The 18,424-nt window shown below is 41.4% G+C and overlaps 1 protein-coding gene across 2 annotated transcripts in view; it reads right to left on the reverse strand.

Moving 5' to 3' along the window:
- CBL (Cbl proto-oncogene) overlaps window positions 1–18,243 on the reverse strand; it is a 101,814-nt gene extending 83,571 nt beyond the window's left edge. The window contains exon 1 of one of the 2 annotated variants that reach the window (XM_003418189.4): window positions 17,949–18,243. In XM_003418189.4, coding sequence (XP_003418237.1) covers window positions 17,949–18,137 — 189 coding nt within the window. In that variant the 5' untranslated portion in view covers window positions 18,138–18,243. The remainder of the gene's footprint in view (window positions 1–17,948) is intronic. The other variant, XM_064268952.1, reaches the window with a different exon arrangement.
- Window positions 18,244–18,424: the final 181 nt, after the last annotated feature.

An 18,424-nucleotide genomic window follows, 5' to 3' on the forward strand; every position in this document is an offset into this window, starting at 1 on the left:
AAATGGTTCATAATAACAAACGTATGCACTACTTTGTGATGCTTATGAAAAGACTCTGCGGACTGGAAGTGTTTAAGTGTTTTATATGCATAAAAAAGGAAAATACACAGCATATACTAAGGCAAACATTTGACTGATGCTAAATAAGAACTGCATGTACCTGTTCCAACTTACCTACAAATCTGACTTAAAGGCAGACTTAGGAATGCCTCTTGTTCATAACCTGGGGACTGCCTGTAGTAATCGAAAAGCTCCCAACAAAGAAAGCCCAGGATCAGACGGCTTCACTGCTGAACTTTACAATGTATTTAAAGAATTAACACCAGACCTTCTCACACTCTTCCAAAAAACTCAAAAAGGAGGAAACACTTCCTACCTCATTGTATAAGGCCAGATACCAAAGCCAGAAAATTGCAATACAAAAAAACTACAGACCAATACCCCTTATGACTACAGATGAAAAAATCCTCAACAAAAATGCTAGCAAACCAAACTCAGTAACATATTAAAAGCATTATACACAATGACCAAGTGACATTTATTCCCAGAATGCAAGGATGGCTCAACATACAGAAATCAATGCGGTACACCACACTAATAGAAAGAAGCAAAAAAAAAAAATGACCATCTCAATTGATGCAGAAAAGGCATCTGACAGAATTCAACACACTTTTTTGACTAAAAACATTCAGTAACTAGGAATAGAAAGGAACTTCTACAACATAATGTTGTTGTGGTTAGGTGCCATCAAGTCAGTTTGACTCACAGTGACACCATGTGACAAAGAAGAATTTCCCCAGAGGGTTTTCTTGGCTGTAATCTTTACATAAGCAGACCTAAAAACAAAAGTACAACATACCAAAGTTTTTCATTCTTTTAAAAGAAAACATAAGTGAAAATCTTCATGACCTTGGATTAGGCAATGATTTCTTAAGTATGGCCCCAAATCTACAGGCAATAGAAGAATAAACTGAATTTCATTAAAATTAAAAAAAAAAATTGTGCATCAAAAGACACCATAAAGAGAGTGAAAAGACAATCCACAAAATAGGAGAAAATATCTGCAAATCATATATCTGATAAGAGATTAAGACCCAGAATATATAAAGAACTCCTGCAACTCAACAACATCAACAAAAAAAGAGCAAACCAATTTAAAAATGGGCAAAGGACTTGAATAGACATTTCTCTGAAGAATTAGAGATACACTACAAATGGCCAATGAGTACATGAAAAAATGTTCAACATCAATATTGGTTTTAGCAGCATCTTTTCTTTTCATAAGCCTTGTTATTTTTACTGAATGCAGGACACTGTATATACATTAACTACAGAGACAATATGAAGTTATGGATAATGTTATTCATAGAGGATTTACTTTTGTTTCTGTCAAGCACTAGATTAGGGACACTGAGAATTCCAAATCATCTTTATCCAATCCATGATGAGAATTTCCAAGTTGGGCTTCTGTCCCTGTAAAAACGGGTCTACTTCTTTTTCACCCTTGCTCCTAGGATTTAGGCCCCTAGGGAACCAACCCAGATACCTAGGATGTTTCCCAGGAACTTCCACCTCGGCAGGCCCTAATTCCTATTTTTTATTGCCCTTGACAGAAGTATTTGAAAACTCTATTCACCTCTCAACTGTCGCTACCAGAATCAGCAACGACCTCGAGGGGGTAAGGCAGCCTTCAACATCAGGTTTACCTCTCAAAACTTCCCTGTCTTATAGAACTGGACCTCATAATTCCTCACTGGCCTGACAGCTCTCCAATGTCTTCTAGCTTTTCTAGTTGTTGTCAGCAGGGCATTTGGTTCAAAACAACCCAGTATTAACACTAGCGGAAGCAGTGTTTCACAGTAAGAAAAAAAAAAACTTTATTTCACAGTAAAAAAACTAACATTTTCCCACATCATCAAAAATTCATTGTAAACTTTTCCGAAAGGTCTAAATGATTCCATTCCACAAGTATACCATATCTTAACCATCCCCCTGCTTGTTTTCCAGTTTTTACAATTGGAATCATTACTGTGATGAGCATCTTTGTGGGTGCACTTCATTCTTCTGTACATCAGATTATTTCCTGAGGATAGATTCCCCAGAAGTGGAATCCTTATATCCACCTGGAACTGTAAAATTCTGATTGAATGATTAATCATCAATGAGTCTTCAAATGATAAGGCAATATGGAACTTTAAAAACTAGATATTTCATTCTCTGTACACCATTATCTTGAACTTTTCAAAATAGCCCCATATAAGTCTAACAAATAAAGGTAAGCTGAATGAACAAAAATATGTGATGTATGAATATTTTAAGTGTTTTAAGAAGCTGCTCATTCTGTCAAGTGTTTCCAGCCAAATGGGAACAACAAAGCCAAGAAAAAAAAAAAAAAAGACTCTAGAAGACAACTACATTCTAAGTGCAAGAGAGTTAAGAACTCGTGTCAATAAGAGAGGAAACCCTGGTGGTGTAGTGGTTAAGTGTTACAGCTGCTAACCAAAAGGCCGGCAGTTCAAATCCTCCAGGCACTCCTTGGAAGCTCTATGGGGCAGTTCTACTCTGTCCTATAGGGTCGCTATGAGTCGGAATCCACTCGACTGCACTGGGGTGGGCATCAGTAAAAGAAATACAGACAGTCCCTGATTTACAAATGGTATATTCCAAAAACTCAGTTGCAAGCCAGTTGTTTATTATTCAGAATATATTTTACAATAAAATGTTAAAATTTGTGGGTTCCTTGGTTAGACCAAGGAGAGGGGTAAGGGAGACTGACATTCAGACTAAGAGATCAAGATCTAGCAAAAGCTACAAGAGGTAGTGATTGAAGAGTTTTATTTTTAGTTTAATATTTTTATTTTCAGAGAAAATTGAACATGTTTCATATTGAGACAGAACCAAAGAGAAAAAGAAGTCAATGGCAAACAGGTTTCTGGCAAGATAACTGGAAATGGGATTTAGCACACAGGAAGAAAGGATTACACTGAATACTATTAAAAGAGAAGGGACATCTTCTTGTTCTAAAACAAAAAGGGAGTAGGCATAGGCTCAGACAAAGACAAAGTTGTAGTATGCAGACAGTACTGGTAATTAAAGGAGGTTGTACCAGGTGGTTCTGAGGTGAAAAAAACAACTCTGAATCTGAGAGGCAATAAACAAACAAATCACCAAGAAAATATCAGGTTCTCTATGTAAAGAATTAAGATAGGGTAATCCGTTAAGAGTAAGTGCTGGTTCAGTGGAAGAATGCTCGCCTTCCACAAGGGACACCTGGGTTCAGCCAATGGCCCTCATGCACCATCCGTCAGTTGAGGCTTGTGTGTTGCTATGATGCTGAACCGGTTTCAATGGAGCTTTTAGACTAAGGCAGACTAGGTAGAGAGGCCTGAAAATCAGCCAATGAAGACCCTAGGGATCACAACGGTCCAATCCACAAATGATCACGGGGATGATGCAGGACCGTGCAGCATTTCGTTTCACTGCGCGTGGAGTCTGAGTCAGGGGCCAACTTGATGGCAGCTCACAACAATCTAACGAGAAAGTGCTGGGTGGCTGCTATAGAGCAGAGGACAGGAAAAGTTTCTCTGAAGTGACATTAAGGCTACAAATTGCAATTACAGGAAGAAGTCAGTCATGTAGAAGCCAGCAGAAGAGTATTCCAAACAGAGGGAAAGGCTAGTCCAACAGCCCTAAAGTAGGAACAGGTTTGGATCTGTCTGAGGTACAGAAAGAAGATCAGCGAGACTAAAGAATAGAGGGCAAGGGAGAGAGGGTGATGTGTGGCGTAGGCAGTGACTAATTAAAGAGATATTATGATGAAGCCTAAAATATAAGCTTTTAAATTATTATTATTGACTTAAGTTTTCAATTAAAAAAAAAAAAAAAAGGACCAAGCAATCTTTTAATATTTTGACAAGACTGACTTAAACAAGTATTTCAAAATGTTCTGGTTCAGCCACTTACCTTGGGTGAATTTCTTAACCTCTGAGCCTCAGTGCTTTCACCTATAAAAACAGAGATAATGCCTACCTCATAATAAAACATTTATGAAAGGCCTGCAGTTTTCAATAAAGTTGCAACCAACAAGTGTTAGTTCCCTTCCCCATTTCCCTACAACTTGACTCAGCTATCTGCAGGGCAAGCTGAAATTATTTACTGAAGATAAAATGGCAGACCTCACATTGCCCTCTGATGACTCCCAGAAGCTGGCACCATTATTCCTACCATCCTGGCCATGCCATAGCTATCTTCCCAGTCCTAATGGTTTCTGTCTAATTCATAACCAAGGAATAGACAAAACAACATGAAGAAGTGAGCAAGAGAAAAAGCAGTAGGCAACCTAAGAATAGGGTGACCAAAAATCTGCAAAAACCACAGTATTCATGCCTTTAAAGGTAGAAACCAAGGCGAGCTCCCAGTAAGAGCATTTACATACACACCCAGGACTACACTTACTATCCAGTTAGTCTCCCCACTTAAAGGTAAACGCATTAACGCCACAAGGATGAGGCTAAAATGCTATACTTGCCTAATACTGGAAAAAAGGTACAGTCTCCTTAAAAGAATAAATAAAAATTAATCTAAATTTGCTGTGTAATACACAATCAATAAATGTTGTTAAAGACAATGAAGTGAAACATGTATTGGCCCTCGTAACATACCAGATTTAGAATATCAGAACAACAGGTTAAGAAATATCTCCGCAACACTTAATTCGTATCTTCAATCTAGTACCTTGTACCTTCCGCAAATGTTATTTGTCCCTCCTTAGAATGTGACCTTGAAAAGACCATTTGTAGATTAAATGTCTGCTTAAGATTTACGAATCATCGCGTGACCAGGGAAACCAGCACTCAACTAACTGCTCTGAGTCGTTAGGCTATGGAGCACTAACACTGACCATAAAGAAAACACAAGGTCTATTCTGCAGATATTACTATCTTTTCAAAAGAAAAAAAAAAAAGGCTCTAAATATTTAATACCTCTAGAAAAAAGGTTCTAAAAAAGCTCTGTGAATAATTCAAGACAACACTTAGCAAACATTAAAAAACCAAAACAACCTGTCTTTACTACTCAGTGAATTTTAAATTGGCAGTCCTAGTTAACCTCTAAATCACAAATATGCCCTTTGGGCTTAAAAAACATTCACCAAAAATTTGTCTAAAGATAAAATATTTTCTCGCTTAATCCGTCCTCCATTTGGTTTTCTTTTACTTTCAAAGTCCTACAGTAGCAAAAATGGCTGCCTTTTGTTTACTCCTGCCTGTACATTGACAGCATCACTCAGAACAATGTCAAAAAGAAATGTGCTTAGCTGTGGGAAACCAACAGGATCCTTGTCAGCTGCCATATACTCCATTCATAATAGCTTTCCCATTGGTGTAGCTCCTCCCTTTGCTTCTGCCAAGGCTTACTGGCTGGTTAACAAAGAAATCTGGTAAGCGTTATCTATGACCACAGTAAAGAGAGATAAGATGCTTGAAAATTGTCTAATTTTTAAAAAGAGAAAAGAAGCCATAGAGAACAGTGCCTAAGCCTAATTCTGTTTTGAATGCAGAATCTTTCTAACACTAAGGAATGTGCATTTCTAATTAAGGAGAAAATACAAGCATGCAGGACTATGACTACTTCTATCTCTACAGACCCCAACTTATTCACAGAAGCACTTTTCCTTTCAAACTTTTCATGGTTAAATATGAATAAGTGCTCTGCTACAAAAACTATTGAGCTATATGCATAAACCAACATGTAAATTTTTATTAGTTTTAAAAGAATCAATATTGCTCAAGAGAACAGGAGGTACGTATGGTGGAAAGAATACCAGAGTAGGAGTCCAGAGACCTGGGTTCCAGTCTGGTGACTGACATTCACTGGCTATGTGACCTTGGCCAAGTTAAGTTATTCAGCTCTCTGGGTCTTAGACTGATTTCTAGGGTCTCTTCAAGCTTCAAGTTTAGAAACTCCGTCATCTCTGAAACTTGAAGAAGTGCAAATATACAGTAGAGCTTTTAGCTGAAAACAACGCAGGGCTGTTTTTCAGACAAATCAGAAACCTATACTTTTTTTTTTAAAAGAAACATATCAGCACAAAATAATGGCCTCAAGAAAAGTCTTTTACTTCTAATTACTATTCTCCACTATTGATTTATCAAAACTCCATTCAGGGACTTAACTGTAATTACATAACACTTCTCAAATACCACCCAACAGCATTTATTAACAACACTCTACCACTTATAACTAATTACCAATCTCATTACTTTCATTTATCACATTAATTGCAGGGAAAAAAAATAAGAGCATCCAATACAATTTCACATGCCACACTCAGGAAACACGCAGCAAGTCCCAGACCAACTGAGGCTTTAAAATCTTTTACATTACTCAGGTCAAGGCAATGGGGGTGGGAGGCCTTAACTAGCATGGAAATCAAAGGAAACAAGTTTTAGTGTATAAAATTAAGTAAATGACATGTTCTCACAGCTTACCCATGCAGTTTTTATGCATGAAATTCTATTTTTAAAAGGGAAAAAATAATTCCCTACCCAAACTTACGTGTGCAACTTCAAAACCAATATACACCATGAACTGGACTTAAATGATTTTAACATCTCTTCCGGATGGCTACTCTAGTCAAGATACAACTATGAATTAGATGAGGAGCCCTGGTGGCGCAATGGTTAAGCACTATGCTACTAACCAAAAGGTTGGCGGGTGGAGCCCACCCAATGCGTTAGGCTGCTAACTGAAAGGTTGGCAGTTGGAACCCACCAAATGGCTCCTGCTCCACTGGAGAAAGGCCTGGCAATCTGCTCCCATAAACACTACAGCCTAGAAAACCCTATGTGTCAGTTCTACTCTGTCACATGGGGTCACTATGAGACAAATTGACTCAATGACACCTAACGACAGTATTAAGAGTATTACAGTCACCTGCTTGATCTAAAGTCCCTCACCATTCTCAACTCCTTTTCTGGTCCCCTCAGAAATTAAGTTATATTTTGCCTAAAGATTCCCACAAAGGGTTCCCAGAGCCCTTGTACACCTCCAGATTGTGAGCACAAGCACTGGATCATCTTTAATTTTCTGGCACCTGGCATATAGTTGGAAACCCTGGTGGCATAGCGGTTAAGAGTTCAGCTGCTAACCAAGGTCGGCAGTTTGAATCTACCAGGGACTCCTTGGAAACCCTATGGGACAGTTCTACTCTGTCCTATAGGGTTGCTATGAGTCAGAATTGGCTCAAAAGCAATGGGTTTTTTATGGGCATACAGCTGATATTAAAAAAAAATGTGATTGTGCAAAGATGCCAGCATGATTTTCACTTAAGGTGGTAGCTAAGAATCAGCTACCCTATTTAAATAAACAAACTACAAAAGGACTGTCAGTGAAAGGCAAATTAGCAATACATATTTTTAAAACTTTAATATATGATTCCTTTGACCCAGCAATTTCCTTTCTAGGAATTTATATTTCTAAGGAAAAATTTAGAAACTATATGATGGATAGTCACTGCAGCATGGTTTCAAAAATTAAAAATGAGAAATCACCCAGAAGATTACCAATATGAATTAAGTAAACTGTTACATATTATAAAATTCTATACAGTTCTGAAAAGACTCAGGGAGACCAATGTAATACTAACATGAAAAATTTCCATAATGTGGCGTATTTTAAAAAAGAAAAAAATCCCAGAACCATTTTTGCTTTAAAATTCCATTTTTGCTTAAAAATTTATACTTTTATGAGTATTTATTACATTCGTAATTCAAGAACGTAATAATTAAAACCTTAAACATAAATAAGATACCTGCAGTGCAACAGGTTTCTCTTTATATATGGCCTTTCTGGCCCTGGGTCTGTAGATCTGCCAAGATGATTTGCTAGGCCACAGTCTTGCAAAAGGATTGGACAGTTTACTATGCAAATAAGGTGTGGAAAACCCTTGCAGGGACTGGACAGTTTACTACGCAAATAAGGTACATAAAAGCCTTGCAGGGATTGGACAATTACCATGCAAATTAAGTGACTATGGCCTATCGAGGGGATTGGTCAGTCCATGGTCTTGGTGGGAGAAGTAGCCTTATAAAAGGGTTAATCCCACTGAAGTTGAGGGGGACCTCACTACTATCAAGAAGACCCTGAAGTGAAGCACATCCTTTGAACCTGGGGTCTCTGCACTGAAGTCTCATAGACCTAGGAGAAAGAGAGTTGAGACACTAGAGATGGCGCAAGTCGGTGATAGCAGTATGAGTGGCAAACCAGGCAGGAGACAGGCATGAGATGGCTGCAATAGGCTTCCCGGTTCGAGGAGTAACGCAGCAGCAGTGGACTTACCAGCCCACAGAGCGAGAGAGCTGAGCACCTTCAGGCAGAAGGCTTGCTGCCAGAGTGGGGTGCCTCAGGGCACTTGCCAGCAGAGCTAAAAAGCTGTAACACTTGCCCAAGCAGGACAGAGGTCAAGAGGAGGCTAGCATGGCCAAAAGAAGGGCCTGCTAGCCCAGTCAAGAGAAGGCCCAGCAGCGGAGGCCAGGCTGGGAGCAAGGCCCCTCTGTAGGCAGGGCACAGCTGAGAGAAAGCTGATGGCTGTCGTGGTTAGAAGCTGTCCTGATTGGCAAACTACATCCTGTCTCCTGAGCTGCTCTTATTACCTCCAAGTTGATCCTGATCCTGAGTTGTTGCCTGTTGCTTCCTTAATAAACCATACGATTCGTGAGCATGGTCTGTGAGTTCTGTGTGACCACTGCAATGAACTATTAAATTCAGCAGACAAGTAGAGAGTGCCATGGGAAGGATGGCTAGTGTCAGAATCGGTAAAAAATTTGGAGACTGGAGGTATGTCTGACCTTCACCTCATAAGAATCAGCTTTGAGCCGATGCTGATTCTCTTTCCTCCCACGTTGTGAATTCAGAGGGCTTCTGATGCTACTAAATTACAATATCCTACTGCCATTCCTTAAAAAAAAAAAAAACTGTCAAGATTATCTAAAATAAAAACAACTGGAGTGATGTGGCATTGCTACTTCAAGTGTGGTCCCTAAGCCGTCTTCAGTGATAGCACCCGGAAGCTGGTCAGAAATGTAGACTCTAAGGCCCCACCCCAGACCTACTCCAATCAGACTCTACATTCTAACAAGATCAACGGATGGCATGAACTCACATTGAAGTTTGAGAGCACTGGTTTATAAGATATTGCTTGATGAAGTCTGAATGCCAGTTCAAGATGCACATAAAAAAAAAAAATTAGTTGGGTGACTTGGACAGGTTACCTAATCACTCTGAATCTCAGTTCATTCCCGTAAGACTCATTATTTTGAGATTTTTTGCTGTATCAGCAGATGTGAAATCGTAAACTGCTCTATAAGGAAATATTAACATTAGTTGTCAGTCCAAGTGCAAAAATGCTAAGAAGTCAACAACTTGCTCAAGTTGATAAATCTTTCAAGGGTAATGCTGTCCATTCAACCTTTTCAGAACCATTTCCAGAAAAGTAATAAGGGATGAAAGAATGGATCCTAAATTACAGACAGGGATTACTTTATGGGAGGGTGCTCGTTTGGGGGTATGAGAGTAAAAACAGACTTCTACATTTTGTTCTATACACTTGTACAGATACAATATATACTGTATTTATGCATTTGTTCCATACATTTTATGATTCATAAATTCTGTTTCTGTTTTTCTAAGGCAGAGCGCTGCTACTCAAAACGGGTTTAAGAAAGGAGACGGTAGGAAATTAGGATCTCATCCCGTACCAAAGAGTTGGCCTTATTTTAAGAATTTCTCTATAGCAGATCCTAGCACAAGAGAGAAGGCAGCAGTCCAGGCTGGTTGCAAAAAAGTACCCAGGCAGTAGGGTCTGCTGAGCAAGACTCATCATCCCTCTCAAAGCTACAGGGAGAGGAAAACCAGAGTCACTGCTTTCTTCTGAAGGAGCCATGGGAGCTCCTGTGGGTAGCACCGCATCTCCCCAGTGCTTGAAGCCCCAGCGGGTGCTCATGCCAATGCCATCATTACCGCCCCTTTTCCCTCCTCCTCTTGGAAGCCGCTTTGGGAAGGAACATTATGGGGACAGGGCTGAGGCTGGCTTCAGGGCTCCTGGTTGACTACTCCCACCTATTTCCTTCCAGCACAAAATGTGCTAATCATGAAAACATTTCACAATGTCTTGCTTGTTATAATCCCTCCCTTAACAAACCTAATATAAATCAGAAGTAACATCTTCACTGAAAACTGTGACCCAAATTTAGGCTCAGTTTTCAAACGAAAACTTTGTTTTTTCTTAAATGCTCTAGGTTAATCATTAGGGAAATGATTTTTCACAGTATAAATAAGATTGTAGACTTCAGCGTGACACAAACTCTACTTAAGTGGGAGACTCAGGGACATGATCAAACCAATCTGACAATGTTTTATGAAGTTCGTTATATGACTAGTGCTGGCTAACAACATGTTAAAAACTGGTTTATCAAGCGCCACCAAAAACTTTAACCAAAGTCACAAAGCAAAAGAAAAAAGATTATCTTCTTCCCTCACCTAAACCTACTTTTATCCTATATACCTTTCAAATTTTGCATCACTAGTCACATGAAAGAGCCCTGGTGGCACAGTGGTTAATAGCTTGGCTGCTAACCAAGAGGTCGGCAGTCCAAAACCACCAGGCACTCCTTGGAAACTCTATGGGGCTGCTCTACTCTGTCCTATAGGGTAGCTGTGAGTTGGAACTCACTCGACAGCAAGGGGTTTTAAACACATGAGATGCTCAACTGAGCTCATGTTTCCTAATAAACAATAAGAAATTTAACATCCTTTAGGGGAGTTCTAGTGGAGCCCTGGCTGCGCAATGGTTAAGCAATCAGCTGTTAATCAAAAGGTCAGTGGTTCAAACTCACCACTTTTTCCCTGGGACAAAAGACCTGGTTGGCCAACTGCTCCAGCAAAGATTATAGCCTAGGAAACTCTATGGGGCAGTTCCACTCTGTCCTATATATAAGGTCGCTATGAGTTGGAATCAACTCAACAGCAGTGGGTTTGGTTTTTTTAATGAGTCCAAATCAACTCAGCGGCACAGTGGAGCCGTAGTGGTTAAGAGCTTGGCTGCTAACCAAGAGCCTGGCAGTTCGATTCCACCAGCTGCTCCTTGGAAGCCCTATGGGACAATTTTTTGGAAACGCCGGTGGCCTAGGGGTTAAGTGCTACGGCTGCTAACCAAGAGACGGGTAGTTCGAATCTGCCAGGCGCTCCTTGGAAACTCTATCGGGCAGTTCTACTCTGTGCTATAGGGTCCCTGTGAGCCAGAATCGACTCAGCAGCAGTGGGTTTGGTTTTTTTTGAGTCCAGATCAACTCAATGGCACACGATAACATGGGAGTTGTTAATAAGCATAAAAACAACAATCATGTTTCACAATGATTATATACTACTTTCGTAACCAAAAAAGGTAAGACCACTTTTAGTAAATGTTACTTTAATTCAGCACTCAAAAAATAAAAAATCCAGATCAATGAGGTAGAAAACAAGGGACTATGTTTTGATCCCATTTCACTCCATTAAATGTTTGTACTTCATTCAGCAAGCACTACCTGTGTGTTGGGCACAGGAACTGAAGTTTAGACAAATCCTTGGTCCTGAGGAGCTCTGGTGGGTGTTGTTATTGAGAATATACACAGCAAAACATATACCAATTCAACCATTTCTACACTTACAACAGATACTGATTACATTCTTTGAGCTGTGGAACCATTCTCATCCTTCTTTTCTAAGTTGTTCCTCTCCATTAACATAAACTCGCTGCCCCCTAAGGGTCCTATCTAATCTTTCCAGTTGGTGACATTTTTTACTAACTATGCTAAACTACTGTTTGGTTTTAAGAAGCCTTCAAGGGGTATTTCTGGTTTAAGGTTTAAAGAGTATCTCAAGGTAAGAGTTCCAGGGATTCACCCAACTTTCATGGCTCCAGGAAGTCTGGATTCCATAAGAATTTAAAATGCTCTTCTGCATTTTCCTTCCTTTGATCAGGACTCATCTGTGGAATCTTTGATCAAAATGTTCAGTAATGGTAGCTGGGCACACCATCCAGTTCTTCTGGTCTCATGGCAAAGGAGGCAGTTGTTCATGGAGGCACTTATCTATATTATCAGTTGTGTGTGAAGGCACTTATTCTATATCCTCCTATTTCTGACTTTCCTTCTTCCTCTGTTGTTCCAGGTGACTAGAGACCAACCGCTGTGCTTTTAAGACCCAGACTCCAGGTGCTACACAGCTACACATCTAACTAGGAGGTAGGACAGAAGCACTAGACATGTTACTAGGCCAATGAACTGGGATATCAGTATGGATTGCACCTCAACATAAAGAAAACAAAAATCCTCACAACTGGACCAATGAGCAACATCATAATAAATGGAGAAAAGATTGACGTTGTCAAGGATTTCATCTTACTTGGATCCACAATCAACAGCCATGGAAGCAGAGGTCAAGAAATCAAAAGACGCATTGCACTGGGTAAATCTCCTACAAAGGACCTCTTTAAAGTGTTGAAGAGCAAAGATGTCACCTTGAAGACTAAGGTGCGCCTGACCCAAGCCATGGTATTTTCAATCGCATCATATGCATGTGAAAGCTGGACAATGAATAAGGAAGACCGAAGAAGAGTTGACGCCTTTGAATTGTGGTGTTGGCCAAGAATACTGAATATACCATTGACTGCCAAAAGAACAAACAAATCTTCCAAGAGGAAGAAGTACAACCAGAATGCTCCTTAGAAGCCAGGATGGCAAGACTGCGTCTTACATACTTTGGACATGTTGTCAGGAGGGATTAGTCCCTGGAGAAGGACATCATGCTTGGCAGAGTACAGGGTCAGCGGAAAAGAGGAAGACCCTCAACGAGGTGCACTGACACAGTGGCTCCAACAATGACCTCAAGCATAACAACGATTGTGAGGATGGCTCAGGACCAGGCAGTGTTTCGTTCTGGTGTGCACAGGGTCGCTATGAGTCGGAACCGACTCGACAGCACCTAACAACAACAACATCCCATGAAACCATGACCCTAATGCACTGGTCACTTTGTGAATAAATGGGCTGTGTTATTCATTGAGATTCCGTTGTATACTTGAAAAGGCAGTGTATAGAGGAAATAACTAAGCCTTAAACCAAACCAAACTCATTGCTGTCCAGTTGATTCTAACTCATAGCGACCCTGCCGGACAAAGTAGAACTGCACCACAGGGTTTCCAAGGCTATAATCTTTACGGAAGCAGACTGCCACATCATTCTTCCTCGGAGCAGTTGGCGGAAGTTTGAACAGAAGAGCTTGCAGGTTGGCAGCCAAACACTTAACCACTGTACCACCAGGGCTCCTAACTAAGCCTTAAGGGGCTGGGTAATCTTGGATTCCAAGTCAGACTCCACTATAAACTAAGGTACTTAACCTCCCTGAGCCTAAATGTCTTCGTATCTAAAACAGATGATACCACCAAAAGGTTACTCTAAGAAAGAGGTAAGTTTAATGTAATTAAGATTGATCCCTACCCTCTAGTTCTTTTCCTTTCAGTTATTCCTTTGGGGCTCAGAAAGCAATTTAACAACTATTTACAAAACACCTACTATTGTGTAAGTCCCCAGGACTGGACACTGCAGGGGGGAAGCAGGTTACATGCTGTCCTCATGGGGTTTACAATCTTACCAGGTTAAGATAAACACAGGGGAAATACATACTAGATGTTTAATCTTAAAAGATCTCATATAGTCACTCATCTCTATAAAGTTATCTTTTGAAATGTAAGATAAGGAAGAAAGGGAGGAGGAAGGGAAGGCGGTAGGGAAAAAGGAGAGGAGAGAATGAAGGATAACTCCAATGAAACATGCTGATTCATGACTTCTGTTAAGATCATCTTAACAAGATACAGGAAGTTACCCCAGGTGCTTTTTGGCGGGGAGGGGGAAAGTAGGAGTAGGCAGGCTGGACAAGGAAGGAAATAATCCTCTTCTAGATATACTTTTTTAAATTCAAAAAATGAAAACACATTTTTAAAGACATGCTTTAATGGGAACAATAGCATCCTTCACGCTAGCAAGAAGCTCTCCTTCAGGGGTGAGCAAACTGCGGCCCACAATCTCTTTTTGTACTCCCTCCCGCAAGCTAAGAATGCTTTTTAGGTTTTTAAAGAGTTGAAATAAATAAATAAATAAATAAATGGGTCTGAGTATGCGGCCTACAAAGTCTAAAATACTGACGAACTGTCACTTTACAGAGAAAAATTTTCCAACCCCTGCTCTACTTCAAAAACTTCACAACTAACTAAATTGAAATTTTAAGTGTCTCACTAAATGCCTTCATACTTCTAAATTTACATTTAAGGCAACTTTTACGATATCTTTTTCCACTCCCTACTCCCCTTCTCTTCCCTGACCAGTTCTTTCCTTACTAACCACTTCCTTCACATAGAAGTACTTACGCAAATATTTATTACAATATCCTAGACAGGGAACACAACACAGAATCCCTGATGGAGCAAGAGAAAAGTGGGATGCAGACCTCAAATTCTAATAAAAAGACCAGACTTAATGGTCTCACTGTGACTGGACGGACCCCAGAGGTCATGGCCCCCAGACTCTCTGTTAGCCCAAAACTAAAACCATTCCCAAAGCCAACTCTTCAAACAAAGACTAGACTGGACTATGAGACATAAAATGACACTGGGGGGAAAGTGCTTCTTAGCTCAAGTAGACACATGAGACTATGCGGGCAGCTCCTGTCTGGGGGCGAGATGAGAAGTCAGAGAGGAACAGGAGCTGGTTGAATGGGCATGGGGAATACAGGGTGGAGAAAAGGAATATGCTGTCAATTGTAGGGAGAGCAACTAGGGTCACGTAACAATGTGTGTATAAGTTCTCGCTTGAGAAACTGACTTGAACTGTAGACTTTCATTTAGAGCACAATAAAAATTAAAAAAAAAAAATCCTGGGTTGGAAAAAAACTAGAGGCTGACCATGTCCAACTTCTGTTTAGTAACAAGCATTTTCTAGCACAAGCACTTTTTTCAACAGTAAGTTTAAGTTCCACAATGGATAACTAAATTCCTAAACCGGGCCTATGCTGACCAGAACTCATAACTTACGCCAACTTCTTCATCTGCGTACATCCAATATCCAATATCGGGGGAGGGGAGGAGACTAACAGTTCCCAGTGCTAAATCAACACATTAATAATAGGCTGGAATAACATTCACCTTCAACAACAAGGATAAAACAGGTACCAGATGATGACGTAAGACTAAATTCAATAAATGAATGGGATATTTGTGGATTTGACAGTAAGTTCTCCCTTAGCCACTTAATTCATACCACATGAAGTCAAGACAATTTAACGACACATTTATAGACCTTCACAAGTAAGAAAACCCATTGCCATCGAGCTGATTCCAACTCATGGTGACCCCATAGGACAGAGCAGAACTGCCCCATAGGGTTTCCAAGGAGCGCCTGGTGGATTCGAACTGCCGACCTTTTGGTTAGCAGCCGAGCTCTTAATCACAGTGCCACCAGTGCCCAGAAATAAGAATAAAGTGGAAAAGATAATACCCTATGCTCAAAACATCAAGGATAAGAGACTGCAATCTACCAACACTGCAGACGCACTCAGAAAATCTGGAAAGTAGTATGAAGCTACCGGACTAAAATACCAGAAAGAAGAACTAAGTTTTCATGTGAGCACAACCAGGAATACGTGACATGGGGCACAGACGAACCACACAGATAAATAATTAAAACACCCTTCTCTTCACAACAGAATGGAAAAGCCAGAAGTCCACTTTTCTTTTGCTATCAAAACCTGAAAAGCCTCTTGGTTCTTTCCAAATAATTAAACATTCTGCAGAAAAAACCAAAATGCGATACACATACTTCAAAGAGACGATGGAGTAAGACATAATGGGGAACCTTACTTGGGCTACCTTGTAGATCAGGGAACCCTGGTAATATAGTGGTTAAGTGCTACCGCTGCTAACCAAAAGATCGGCAGTTCGAATCCGCCAGGCGATCCTCGAAACTCTAAGGGGCAGTTCTACTCTGTCCTATAGGGTCGCTATGAGTCGGAATTGACTCGACGGCAGTGGGTTTGTTTGGTTTTTGTAGATCAAGACTATCTATAGCATATCCTTTATTCAGGGAGACAGATAAGAGTTTGATAAAAAAAAAAAATTCTTAAAAGAGGTCACTAATCAATACAATTTCAGTACACTGCATCCACATCTCTGACACAGACAATCGGAAATGCAAAATTTTTCTATTTCAGTAGAACCTTCTCAGTCCGTAACCACAAATCCCTAAAATGCAAACCTACAAACTTCAGATTTTGAATGCATTAAATATTAAAATAAAAAAAGTCAACGCATTTAAAATTGCTTTTCCATAATGGTTTTATTACAGTATTAAATAATGGAATTAGCCCAACACCTAATACAATCAACCCACAAATACTTGTGTCATTAACTAGAATACCAATTATTTCACATGAGAAAAGACAGCCCTGAAAAAGTGGTTCTAAGCCACTGCTATGCACTACAAGAGTGTTAATTCACACGCAGGACTTACTAAGCACTTATATAGCACATTTAAATTTGCCTAGCGATTCATAACCATTTTTATTAGTTGTTTTTAGGACAAAACAACCCATGAAGAACTTTACAGAAGAGGAACCTAGGCCCAGAGAGGAACCAAAGAAACAGCCAATTTTATCCTGAAGAAGATAACACCATTCTCTTATGATACGCCAAATCCTTTTCATTCGAAGTATTAACTTTTTCAAAATAAGTTATATATTAATAAATGTAAAAAATATCAAGGAAACACTGTATTGAATTCTGTCTGACAATCCTTAGATGGCTTAAACACTTTTAAGTACTTAGGACTAAATACTATTATTTCATTAGACAAACACAACTATAAGGAAGTAAAATTCTCCCAAATGCCAAACTTAAAAGTGGTTAAATATAAAGATGTTATTTTTTCCCACTTACTAAAAAAAAAGAAGCTCTTCAAATAGAAGCTTAAAGCCAGGCCCAATACTAAGGTTCAGGCCCCTTAATAAATGCAGAATCCAGCTAAATGAAGCGTGTATGGGGGAAGTTATAGACGTCAGAATCTGCCGCTTAACATGCTCAGTCAACCCATCTTTCAGAAGATAATGGTTCTAACCAGACGTTGTGGTTTAATCAGTGCATATCTCAGCACCAGCAATGGGTCACATCCAATGTTTTGGAGCATAATAATAAACTTGAGCCAGCCTAAATGTGGAGGAAAAGTTCCTTCCTTGCCCCATTTAAACACCTTACATTCCTATTCCTTTTTATCTTGGTGCTACATCTTAAGGCCAAAAAAAAAAAAACTATACACTCACGCAGAGCACAGTTTGCCTGCGGAGCTGTTCTGATCCCAGGTCTCAATCAGAGTCCGTAAATTTAATTCCCTGGCCAGATCTAGACTCCTCAACCAGCCAACTACCCTAGTCGGTAAACCCAACACTCTTCCTTCCCCCCTTCCTGTCTCCCGGGGCCAATTCTGCGACCCACATCCCAGGACCCAGAGCCCCAAAGCCCTCACCCCCCATTATACTTCCGCCCCAGTGGCTTCCCAGTTAACCTTCACCCCAGCCCCCACCCCATCTTTGTCTCGCTACCCCTAACGCACATCTCAACGTTCCCCCACTGCCAACCACAACCCCACTCCCGGTCGCCGACCCCCATCTTCCCGGTCTCTTCCCCACCCCCACCCCAGGTCCCTTCACCCCTCCGCCCCCTCCCGGCCGTCACCCCAGTCCCTGAGCCTCCCCAGCCTCGCGTGACCCGTCCCCTCCCCCAGCTTCCTCTGTCCCTTCCTTCCCCTCCTTCCAGCCCCTCCGCCCACGCCCACCCCTGCTCCCGCGGGTCCCCCCGGGCCTTTCACCTTGTCCATGAGCTTCCAGCACTTCTCCACCATCTTCTTGTCCACGGTCCCCGGCGGATGGGGGCTGAGGTGGTGGTGGTGGTGGTGCGGCTGGAACGCGTCCTTCATGAGCCCGATCAGGCCGCCGGAGCCGGAGCCCCCGGAGCCGCCGCCCCCGGCCCCAGAGCTCTTTTTCACGTTGCCGGCCATGGCCGGGAGAAGGTAGGGGCCCGGCCGGGTGCGCCGGCTCCGCTCGGCTGCGAGCGAGGGAAAGAAGGGCGTGAAGGAGGGGCCTCTCTCGGCCGCCGCCGAAGCTGCCGCCGCCGCAGCCGCTGCCGCCGGCTCTGCAGGCGGAGGGAGGAGCGGCCGCGGGCAGGGGAGTGGGCGGTGCCGGCGGCGCGGGGCCGCGCCAGGCGCGCCCCTGCAGAGCGCGAGCCCGAGCGCGGGAGGCGCGCGCCAGAGACTGACGAGCGAGGGGGCAGGAAGCGGCGCCCGCA

The sequence above is a fragment of the Loxodonta africana genome, chromosome 15, assembly GCF_030014295.1.
Source record: "Loxodonta africana isolate mLoxAfr1 chromosome 15, mLoxAfr1.hap2, whole genome shotgun sequence".
NCBI lineage: Eukaryota > Metazoa > Chordata > Mammalia > Proboscidea > Elephantidae > Loxodonta > Loxodonta africana.